Here is a 12,156-nt window from a genome sequence, read left to right as displayed (position 1 = left end):
GGGCGGGGGCGGCGCGAGGAGCGCGAGGAGGTGGGCGGGGCTCTGACCATCCTTCAGTCCAAAGGTGGGCCGGGGCCGGTAGGCTGACTGCGACCTTATGCACGCGTAACCGAAATAACCGCCTATACTTCTCCCCTGTCCCTGTGCTTCTCTTTCCCTCTTCCTTTTTCTTGTTGTACCGAGTCTGTTTTTGACTATGAGGAACCTGTCATACCTGTTCGTTATAAGGCGCCGTTGACATTGCTCTTTATTAATGACAATAGTCATGTGTCAGCTGCAGAAATAAGCCTTGCCGGGTTCAGTAGGTGCTTGCTAAACAGCAAGTAAATTAATTGTGTGTAGGATTGCAGTCTGATCCTACACCTGATTTTTGTGGAAATAAGCTCAGTGGGAAGCAGACTCCTAACCATGTCTGCTCGGAAGTAGTCCTATAGAATTTAACGAGGCTTACTTCCAGGTAAGGGCGGTTGGATTGCAAGCAGAATAAGTGTGCGCAGAGCTGTAACCTTCCCAGTGCAATCCTATTTTATGATCCTGAAGCTAGTCCTGCTGGGTTTAATGGGTGTACAGTTGTAGCCTGGGTTTCGAAGGTTGAAAGTGTGGTATTTGCAAAACAATTCTTCTTTGTTTTGTTTTTGCGACCCTAAAAATGCCACTTAAGATGAAATGTGTCCTTCCCATGTGCAAGGTTGAAAGTGGATAGTTGTTTTCATACAATGAAGCTTGAGTCCAATTTGGCTTTGAGCTAGTTCTATAATGTGAGCGTATAATATGACTAACCAAAACATTTGAATTCTAAAATGCAACTATTCTGTGTTATAGTCTACTGAGCACTTCCTATGATCTGAACGAAATAAGAATTGTAACGTGATAACATGGCCACAGGAGATTTAAAAGGAAACTTGCGTAAAATAGAGCAAGGACTTCGACTTTTAAATTATCCCAGAGATGTCGATTATGCTGGGTAAGTGCAGGTATATCTTTATTTTTTATAATATTCATTGGTTCTATCAAACACGATTTGCTGGGAAAGGTATCTACAGTTCTCATATCAGAATCATGTTATTTTAATGTTGCTTCTGCTTGGACTGTGGACCAGTTAAAAAAAATATACAGCATAATAAACTGACTTGTTAAAGAAGAGGCAAGAATTTTGCATGTACTGTATTCCTGTTTGGATAATAGATGAACACTGGTAGGCAGCTAAAACCAACTATCTGCAGCTTATTAATCCATATAGTCTGATGTTGGATGGGGAAAGGGTCATTCCAGGCATTCTTTTAATTGTGCATTCATGATGCTTTGGGCTCATAATTATATGAGGGTATTGTATCATCACTGCAGAAAATCTAATAAAGTTGAATGATGTGTGGATGCTGCAGTTTAAATTCACCACAAATGCAGAATAGACATGCAGAAAACAGTGGTCTGAAGGGACCCTTTTTTATATGTTACCCTGCCTCCCCTTCCTGTGTCTTTAAATGGAAAGCAAAGATGCTTATAAAGTAGAAACTTTCTTAAAAAATGTTGGTTTCAGTTAACAAGAAAAAGGACTTGAGATATGCTTGGAAATTTGAAAGCACCCAAAATGTGAGTACACTGTAAAATAGTTACAACTCTGATTTTAATATAGTGTTTCTAGAGGAACAGAAATAGAACAGCTGCACTTCCACTGGTGCAGTGGAATACAATATTATCTTACTGTCTAGCTTTTCTCTCTATTACAGGTTGGCAAAGGGGGATCCATCTGCATTTTTGCCCATCATCAGCTATTGCTTCACATCCTTCTCAACGTATATTGCAGAACTTCTAGTGGAATCGGATGTGAAACTCATGGCAAAGAATGACTTGCGTTTTATTGATGCCGTTTATAAGGTATTTATATAGTTCAAGAGTCCTTTGTGACACTACCACTTGTTGAGAATAACGGAAAAGTAAAAGTTTGTTTTAAACTTTATTTTCACCACATGTCTCAAAGCCCCTTACAAAAAGAAAAAAAAGGAAAATCTACTTTAAAATGTATGTTAAAACCTCCAAGAGTAGAACATTAAAGCAACATTCATGGGGTAAAGGTCTTCTGAAAAGGTTGTGTGCCATTATGGAGGCTACAAACAGGTTTAAATTGTTATAGCACTCACATGATCGTGTGATCTCAGCATGTATTATGTTGTGACATTTTATAGGCAGTGTGCTAGCTTGTATGATATATTAAGTGAGAGATAAGATGGGGTTTGTTCACACGTGAGATCAGGGATCTATGGTTTTAGGGCTGATCTTACTAGCTAAGCTAAAACCTGTTACCAGGACCTTGTCCATACTATTTTCACTGATCTCACACTATGCAGGAACAATCCCCCAACCCTGGCTTAACTCTACTAAAGAAGCTTCTTCTAGCATCAAACATTGAGAGTTTGGTGGAAGTCCTGCAGCAACACACTTCACAATGCAGTAGCAAATGACTTCTTGGCCTTAGTCTCAGCCTTTGAGCTGGGGAGCAGGCAGGAATCTGCCCTCCTCTGTATGTCCAAGAGTCGAAGGAAGGCTGGTGCTCATTACACTTGCCAGATAATGTAACGAGTGATCTGTACAAACTGATGCATAATAGAGCATGACTCACTGTATTTTTAAAATTACTTACTCCTGCTTATCATAAATTAACTAGGTGTCTCACTACCATTAAATGCAATATCGCAACAGTAAAAGCTATCCACAGACCTGTGTATTACAAGCCAAACTGGCATAGGGAAATTGGGATAAATTATATCTCTAAACTCTTGTCCAGATAAAAAGTATAGACTTAAGCACACTTAGGTATCTAATAGGAATCCTAATGAACAGAAGTTTTTTCCCTCTCTCTTACTTTTTTGATATGGTTTCAACTGCTGGACAGGGCTAGAAATTACAGGAATGCAAAAAAGCACTTCCTGGGTTTTCATGCACTAGTTGTAACCCGTATCTGAAGAAGTGTGCATGCACACAAAAGCTCAAACCAATAACAAACCTAGTTGGTCTCTAAGGTGCTACTGGAAGGATTTTTTTTTTATTATTTTGTTTCAACTACGGCAGACCAACACGGCTGCCTACCTGTAACCACAGTTATAGTGACTGTGAAAGCAATTTCTTTTTTCTCTGTTCCCTGCAGGTTCTCCGAGATCAATTTCAGTATAAGCCAGTCCTATCAAAACAGCAGTTCCTCCAATATGGCTTTGCAGAGAGAAAAATACAGATTGTTTGTGACATTATTAATTCAGTCTATAAAAGGCATAAAGAATTAAGTAATATGAATAAGGTATTTATCAAATTATTAATTAGTTCATACTTCTGAGAAATAAAAATGTTAATATATTTTAAGGTCTAAGTAAAATAACCAGCACATTTTTGTTGTTACATTTCTTGGATGTGTGAAAACTTTGTGTTTGCTCCATTTATCAGTTTATTATTTTAATTAACAACATTTATGAATGGCTCTCAGGGTGTCTTACTGAACTGGCTCTGGTTTTGGGTGTGGACCAGACTCCCCTTTTCTGTTGTCTATGGGTATTGGGGAAATCAGATAATTCTCATTTCCCCCCTAATTTTTCTTCTTCTTCCTGCACATCAGTGTATAGGCCGGTTAAAATGACATAGTGCCATACTTTGACTTAATTTCAGTTATAACTTGCAAAGTTGTTTAATATTATGTTTGGATTTGATTGCTACAATTTGCTCTTCAAAATCACTCTTGAGAGGATACAGTGTATGTGTTTCTATCTTTCCCTTAGAGCTCATATACCTGCATAATTACGTCAACAAATGTTTTGTTACAACATACTTCATATTGTAAAAACAGGAAAATATATGCATCATTAACTATTTGGATGAGACTCCTGTGTGTTTTTATAGGTCAAATCCCAAACAAGAAAGAGAACCCATCCAGTTAGACCTCAGCTACAAGCAAACAGTCCTAGTGTGCCCGATTCTGCAATGTTCTGTGCTACAAATCTTTTTCCTACTCTTCCGGATTCTGCAACAATCTCTACTATGGATTTTCAGCAGGCAAGAGCACTCAAAATTATTTTAGAAGAAGAATTAAAATACACAATTATTTTAGACAAAAAACTGAAAGACTGTAGATATGTTTCCAGCAACAATAGCTTTTTTACTGAGCAAGTTGTCTAAAAAATGCTCACCAGAAACTGAACTGTGTTCAGATATCTGGCTGATTCTTTGTGCCACTGCCTTCTAGGCTTGTCATCCTGGCACTGTAAGATTACCTTTCAGGTAATTGGAATATGTAATATGGAGTTATGAATCCTGACCCTCTGCTCCTGAAGCAGTTTGACTGGGGAGGATTCCCCAGTAATTTGGTGTGTCTGTAGGAACATACTTTTAAAAAAGAAATTTATGAAACAAAATTCAAACAACATAAAGACATATCATTGCAGCAGGTTGAAAGCAGCATAAACTTGGATATTATCACTGAACATGTTTCAAAACATTACGAAAAAAACCCAATTTTCCCATAAACCTCTTAGGCTGGTAGTAGTCTTTTATCATAAGTTAGCATAATCATAGCTACTATGGACCACAGCTTTTCAGTCCATACAGATATTTTTAGCTGTTATAATCTTAGCAGCAGTAATAAAGTTGAACATTATTTCTTGATCATTTTCTAGAATAAACTCTTTTAGATAACCAAGCCGAAATTCTTTAGGTTCCAATGGTATACTAACATATCACAGATATTAGTCGAATGGATTTCCAGAATATTTCTGTTTGAGAACAATTCCAGAAAATGTGTATGTGATCTGTTTTGTTTAATCCACATTTACAACATTTATCAGACTCTATTTGTATATTAATAAGACATCAAATACCATTGATAGAGGGTTACTAAAACAGTCCTCTTTAAAACAGTCCTTTAGAACAGTTTGTAGAAGTTATATTAGAAACTCAGTTCCTGGTTCTCACAACTTATTAAAAATAGGGCTAATGCTGAACCAATATGAGGATGGGGCCTTTAGAGAGATTCCTTGTCTATACAATACTGGGAGTGGTTTTTTATTTTGTTCTTATCTTTTCAAAATCACTTCTAAGTTTTTGTATTTTATGCCTCAGGTATTTTATCCCGCACATACATGTGTTTTATAGCCAGGTTCAATTAAAAAGTGTTCTGCTGTTGACTTATATGGCCTTTATTAATACTCTCTGCATCACTTTGTGTGTGGGGTCTTTTACATGGCAAAGAATCCTCAAATAGAACATCATAAAAGTATGCTGAGTGCAAGACTCCCACAAGACATAATCAATGAAGCACTGGAGGAAGAAGAGGAGCAGGAAGAAGCTGTCTGTATTGCTGATGATCCAGTCAGTGTACGTGAACAGGTAGGACCATTTAAATTTTCTTTACTCACCTGCCTGTTGAAATAATCATAATTTTTCAGCTAATATGTCTTGTGCATTGTTATGGGCTGGATTCGGCTAAAGAGGTGTGCTAGTGGGAGCCAGCAAGAGTCCCGCTAGCACATCAGGGCTTTCCTCCCCCTGTGCACCCCCAATCTGCTCTGGTGGGGGGTTGAAAGAACCCCTAGAACAGAGGGGGGGGAGAGAAGAGGAAAGATTTTTCCAATGGTACAGGAAATAGTAATAAATTTGACACATGATTAAATAGCAAAAGCAGCTAGTGGGAAAACAATCGACATAATGCTGCCAGTAACCCCTTGAGGCATTCATCATAACAGTAGGCCCCAAAGTGTGGCTGTACCCACCCTTTAAGAACATAAGAGCCTGTGAATAAGGCCAAAAGCCTGTCTAGTCTTAGCACTCCAGTGCCCAGAAAGATACCTGTGGTAAGCTTGCAAGCAGAATCTGTCAAGTGGTATCAGACGCATAAAGCCTCTTGCAGTGGAGGTGGAACTTAAAGGCTATCAATGGCCACTAGCCATGATGGCTATCTTCCATTCATTTCTTTAACCCTCAATCCACTTTAAAGCAGTTCAGGTTGGTGGCCGTCACTGCCTCTTGTCAGAGAGAATTAAGGCACAAAGGGGGCTAAAGAGTAAAATTATCTAAAACTTTGGATGAATAAAATATTATTTACAGGTTTTGGAGGAAACTACTAATGACATGCAAGAATTAAAGAGCCAACTTGATGAACTGCAGGAGAAGCTTAATAAACTGGACTGGGTAGAAGAAAAGTTACAGGCGTTAGAAGATAAACTACAGGGAAAGGTTATTATAGATGAAAAGGAGTGGAATAATTTACTGAGCCGGGTGTTACTACTTGAAACACAACTGTTACTGCAGTCCAAAAAGGTATGCTTTTACCACCTACAGCTATATTGATGTATTTGCCACTTTGAGCTCCTGAATAATAATAATAATAATAACAACAACAACAACAACAACAACAACAAAATTCCTTCCAGTAGCACCTTAAAGACCAACTAAGTCAGTTCTTGGTATGAGGTTTCGTGTGCATGCACACTTCTTCAGATACACACATTTTTTTGTTTGTTTGTTTGTTTTGACTATGGCAGACCAACATGGCTACCTATCTGTAATAATAATAATAATAGTAATAATGTTTTGGTTTATCTTACCAGCTGTGTATCCTTTGGGTTGCTTCTAGTAAAGATGTTGCTCAACTGTGGCCTTTTTTTCTTATGAGCTAACTTAACTTATTTTACTCTATTTATTTTTTATTTATTCTTACCTCCAGCACCTTGAATTTTATTCTGTTGAATGTCAATTGTGTAGGGTATAAATTTCCAGTTGTGAGGTATAATTAGAGAATAACAGTTGGTTACTTTAGCAAGAAATAAACTTGCTTCATTCAATATACACTGTGTGTATAGAATCATAGAGTCATAGAATTGTAGAGTTGGAAGGGAGCACATGGATCATCTAGTCCAACCCCCTGCAATGCAGGAATATTTTGCCTAATATGGGGCTAGAACCCATGATGCTTAGATGAAGAGTCCCATGCTCTACCAATTGAGCTAGTTCCACTGACGCAATGGGACTTCTGTTTCCTCTCTCATCTTCCTCCTGAATGGTCCCCAGTCCTTTAGAGCTGATTTTGAAGCTGCAAGGGAGTGCTGGAAGGGACAGGAGAGGGAGAGGGAGCTCTGTTGGTAGACATGAAAGGCCGCTGCATCACCATAATTTCAGCATTGGATTGAGCCCAATGTGATGTGCAAGAAACATTGGTGGCTTGGTTTAGACCATAGTTTGCCAAATTTGGATGATTGTGATTGGAGGAAACCAAGGCTAGAACTGGCATACATGAACCCATGGTATCTTCCTGATTAAAAGGTAGTGTCTGAAAAGGGATGTTGTCTCTATGCTGCTGATACTGTTGTTTTAGGGAGTGTATTATAATCAATTCACTGAAAGGTACTGAAGGAGATCATTAACCAGATCTAGGAAATGCTAGCTATTTTGCTGAAGAGCACTGTTATAAAGGCGGAAATGTTTTATAATTTCAGGCTGATTTATCTGCAGATTTTAATAACATGAGTGAAGAAAATACCTCTAGCAGAAATATGACTCCAGTTTCTCCTGGTGAGTATTTGATGTAGCTTTCTCCAGTCCACTTTTAAAACTACGCAGTGATATTGTCAGTTTAAATGTGTTGTTGCAAACTGAAATTCAGTCTATTTAAATTTCATTTTCTGTTGAATAGGGGTTGGAAACCTCTGGCCACCAGTTTGGCCCATGCAGCCATTTGTTGGCCAACCACACTCACATGTCACCTGCTGTCTGGAACAAATCCTGATTGTTCCATTGCAGCAGGGCTTGCATTCTACGCTATTTAAATTTGGGCCCAAATGGAACCAATCCCAGTGGGGCTTATATTCTGCACCAAATTTAAATAACACCAAATGCAAGCCCTGGTGCTTTTTGGTGGACATAGAGCCACCTGATGTCCTATGATATCAGGTGATTGACAGGTAGGCAGATCTTCCCACTGTCAAAAGTAGCCCTCAGAGAGATGCCCAGTTTGGAATCCAGACCAAAGTGGATAGTCACTTTTGGGAATGTTGCCTTGTCTTCTCTTTGTACATGTACAGCATCGGCCCCCCAACTAAGAAACTAAATCCTGCTTGAAGTTAGGCAGGCTCCATCCCTCAGGACCTTTAAATGAGCCTTCAAGGCCTATCTTTTTACTGATCCTTTTAAATGGCTAGTTTTGGGTTGTGAATGTTTTATCTTTTGTTTTGTATGGTCATGTTCATGCTAGTTTTAATAATATTTTGTAGTGTTTTGAAATGTACATTTTTAGACTTGTCTTAAAATTGTATTATAGTTTATTTGTATGTTTATGTTTCTGTAAACTGTTTTGGGAAACATCTTGTTTTGAAAAATTATAGACCATAATTGCAAGAGACACATTTAAAACTTCACCATGCCTTAGAACTGCAGAACAGACAGAAAATTTTCCACATCCGTTCTCATTTTATCTAAAATGTATATTAACTATATGGTTGGTTTGCTGTATGAATACTTGTCAATCAACTCATTGTCGTCTCTGTAAGTTGGAACTGATTTATTGTATGATAAAGTACAGCTGCTCTCTGTTGGCTCTGAGATCTGCCAACAGGATATTTTATACAATGTGATGTTTTCTCACTGCAGAGAGGTTTTGGTTGGCCTATAAAAACACTTTAGGGTAATGCCAAGATCCTACTGACATGAACAGTGTGGCATTTAAGAAGGGCTTGGAAGAACCCTGATGCCATTTGTGTTGCTTGTAGAGTTGTTAAACTTTTGGGTCCCCCCCCCCCCCCCGGATAAGCATTAGCTCTCAGGAAAGAGTTTATTCTCAAGTAATGACCTTTTTGAGTAATGGCATCTGCAACAGCTTACATTGCTAGGAATCATAGCATACCTGGTTAATCGTCGCAGGTAGTTTCTATGTTATAATTGCAATATATGGTTGTGAAATAACGTGAGAGAAAGACCTTGGAGCTTTGCAAATTCATCTCCCTCAATTTCCTTTGTCAATATATTCTGTAAATCAAACTGTGTGAAGGCTGACCTGATGTGAGAGAGCAAAAAGGCAAAGGTGATGTTTAAAATGAATATTTCTTTGCAGATAGGGAGAAGGCGGAGCTGCCAGAGACTCTTCATCAGTCGTCTGGATACAGTTCACAGTTATCTGCAGACCCATCTCCCAAAGCCACGGCCGTTAATAATCATGGTCTGTCAGAGGTTTCAAAGGTATTTTAAAAACCAGCAAATGCTAGCTGATTTGCTTTGGAAGAGCTTGTAGATGTTGGTTGATTTTTATTATTATTTGGGGGGTGGGTAACAGCAAACTTTTTCAAAGCACTTTTGATAAAATTAAGTGCTTGTATAAAGTTACTCTGTTCATGCCTTTAAACTTAGAAAAATGCGGACTTCAAAGAATTAATTTAGCCTGTTTTGAAATTGCAGGAGACAACAGTACAAAGAATGGAGAGAATAAGCAAAATGTAAGTAATAGGGGGGGGGGGGAGACAAATTTATTTCTCTGCAGGGAATTGTTTTGGCTTAAAACATATCTAGAAAGTACATGTGTTTTCCAAACCTCAAAGGCCTTTGCATCAGGTGTGGCATTTCCTTAAGGCTGTACTGGATAATAAATCGAGCTACAGTTCCATGTTTGTGGGATGAGTCACTATTTTTGTTTCTGAAATACAACGTTAAGTGAATTTACTGGTGGCTGCTAGAGATTAGAGTGCTAAATATGTTTATTAGTGATTAGATTTCTCCCCCGGTAATGTTTTATTGAAGGAGTTTCTCTTTTTTAAAAACAAAATGAAAACCATGATCATTTTCGCACCCAAGAGCATTGTACTTTGATGTAGTAATGCCTGATTGTGAAACTTTACATTATCATTGTTTGTTTGTTTTTTCCTTCGGTATAATTCTATTTCAACAGGTTTCATTTTTAACACTCACCCCAACTTGTATTGTTCTAAAATAATTTCCTACTGAGAAATAAGATGTGCAAAATTTTGAGTTAAGTTGGAAAATTAAGAATATGTGTTTGATATTTTGGAATGTGTGTTTTCTATAATCCATATTTCCATATTGTCTTTTAGTCTGATTCCCTCCCCCACCCCCCGCTTCAAGATAGTTGGGAAAATGCAGTTGGTACTTATTCAATGTTACCATTCTGCAAGTAGACAATTTTGTTTGGCATATCTAACCTCTTTGTATAATATCTTCAGGATTGAAGAAACTTCCGAGTTGTTGAAGACCTCAAGAAACACCTCTTGAGAGCATTCTGTCCTATACAGCCAGATATCTGCAAGCAATTATGTATGCCTTTAAATGTTTAGAGCTATCTGAATCTCTTTGTGATATTTTGTAACTCAAATTTTTTAAAGCTATTTATTTTTATGAAAATAAATATTTTGTAATATCTTTGTCACTGATGCAATTTTCACCTAACTGCACTTAATTACTTTCTGCACAAAAAACTCTCTGTGCATGTGGCAGAGTTGTTCCAGTACTTGCACTCTGTTTTCGTATTGACATTTGCTAGCACTGGCCTAAGTAATATGTTTTTGAAAGGGCAGCTAAAGGACCATGGTTTACATCCTGTTGGAAATGCTCCAGCTGGGACTTTCATATTGCACCCAAGAGAATTGCATGCCTTCCATCTGTGAAGCTGTAGAAGCCTTAACGAAAACTCCAAGTACACCATATTGTAAACGTGTACTTTCTAAAGCCTTTTCGAAAAAATATACATTTTCATGCTTGGTCAGAAAACACCAACACTTTGTAGTATCCATTAAGACTGACAAAGTGAAGGCCATTTGGATCTGAAACACTAAAATATGTAAGTAGGTCTACAGGCTTGGACTGGGAAATGTGTTGAGCGTTTGAGTGCTGTATTACCTGACACATTTTAAGACTTGGCACAGCTGGAGGCCATCCAGTCAGTATACAGAGATACACAACAGTTTTATGATTTTGAAGCCATATAAAATGTCTCTTTGAAGAGGAAAGTTCATGTAAAGCAGACATAAATATGATGTACTTGGGTGAAAAGTAGATGGTGGGGGACAGGAAGGAACTGGAGATATTTGGATCTCAGAATTGCCACATACTTTTCTGTCCTGCACAGGGACCTATTTAATCAGAAAGTATTAACCTTAATTCCACCACTTCCTATGATAAGATCTTGCAGTGATATCGCAACAGCATTCGACATCACAGGTTTTTAATGGGGTGGCTAGCGGATGATGAGAAAACAGTTTTTCTCTTTTGTTGTAAAGCATGGCTAATTTCATAAGCTTTCTTGTCTTTCTCCAAAGCATATGTGAGCTACACCAAATTAGCTGGGAAAGGAATTTAAAAAGCAGATTTGAATTAAATTTAAATGAAAATGTCTCAACTGGTGTAGCAGATTTCCATTCCATAAACTTAAAAAAAATCCTAATATAAAAATTACTAAACTATGCTAGGGAGGTCATCTTTCTACCTCCAGTTATTCATTCTCTATTGGGCCAATATTGCCCCAGCACCTTGCATTTTTAAGGTTTTAGATGTTTCAGTGTTTTTCATGAGGAAGATGTCAATAACTAAAGCTGGATTGTCTTCAGTACCTTTTCTATCTGTACTACACACCTTTTCCATTTGCCACCTTTGCCTATTGTTTGGGATTAGAACTGTGCACAACATGAAGTGGCATGAAGACAGTTGCATCTTTTAACATTTCACCCCTTTTTTAAAAAAAGGAACATTTGGTTTGCCTGGACCTGTATTTCATGGAATGTGAGTTTGGGATGAACAACCTTTGAAAAGAATAAGCCCAAATGATTCTCTTATTTAGTTAAAGGGAAGCTGCTTTGGGTCCCAGGAATTTGGACTGAAGAAAGAGTGGAGCATTGCTTGGAGGAGAAAAAGGTAGGAGATGTTTACTGGAAATTAACTAGCCAGGTATCTGAATTGCTCCTATTTTAGCTAAATCATTTCCCCTGTAGCCTTTGCAAAAAAGTAACTAAGTGGGCTGTCACCCCACCATTAGGGAAGTGTTGCTTAACACTATCTGTCCAAAGGTGTCTTTGCTCTGGATTTCTGTCTTACATGCACACACTCCTACGCAGTTCAAAATGTGTGTTTTGAAGAGCAGACATTTGTGGGTAATCTGGAGCAGAAAGGTTGCAGGCAGGGAAACTG

The 12,156-nt window shown here is 38.0% G+C and overlaps 1 protein-coding gene across 2 annotated transcripts; it reads left to right on the top strand.

Moving 5' to 3' along the window:
* The first annotated feature begins 351 nt into the window (after window positions 1-351).
* Window positions 352-10,402, top strand: CEP44 (centrosomal protein 44). Of its 2 annotated transcripts, none has more exons than XM_083755890.1 (10): window positions 352-974; window positions 1,728-1,875; window positions 3,143-3,289; window positions 3,883-4,035; window positions 5,227-5,364; window positions 6,082-6,294; window positions 7,470-7,545; window positions 9,080-9,204; window positions 9,421-9,458; window positions 10,200-10,402. In XM_083755890.1, exons 1-10 carry the CDS (start codon window positions 949-951, stop codon window positions 10,246-10,248), a joined length of 1,113 nt encoding a protein of 370 aa, XP_083612016.1. In that variant the 5' UTR covers window positions 352-948; the 3' UTR covers window positions 10,249-10,402. The 2 variants fall into 2 exon arrangements, with proteins under 2 accessions (XP_083612016.1, XP_083612015.1); XM_083755889.1 differs by having other exon boundaries at window positions 354-964.
* Window positions 10,403-12,156: the final 1,754 nt, after the last annotated feature.

This window comes from Podarcis gaigeae (assembly GCF_964106915.1).
Source record: "Podarcis gaigeae genome assembly, chromosome: 9".
NCBI lineage: Eukaryota > Metazoa > Chordata > Lepidosauria > Squamata > Lacertidae > Podarcis > Podarcis gaigeae.
This window is presented reverse-complemented; position numbering and strand designations above follow the sequence as displayed.

What these genes read in the sequence shown, in the direction of transcription:
- CEP44 (XM_083755889.1), top strand. Translation starts at nt 876, where the DNA reads ATGGCCACAGGAGATTTAAAAGGAAACTTGCGTAAAATAGAGCAAGGA. An exon ending in AGAGATGTCGATTATGCTGG is followed by an intron (nt 965 to 1,727) that starts GTAAGTGCAGGT and finishes TCTCTATTACAG; the next exon opens with GTTGGCAAAGGGGGATCCAT. An exon ending in AATTAAGTAATATGAATAAG is followed by an intron (nt 3,290 to 3,882) that starts GTATTTATCAAA and finishes GTGTTTTTATAG; the next exon opens with GTCAAATCCCAAACAAGAAA.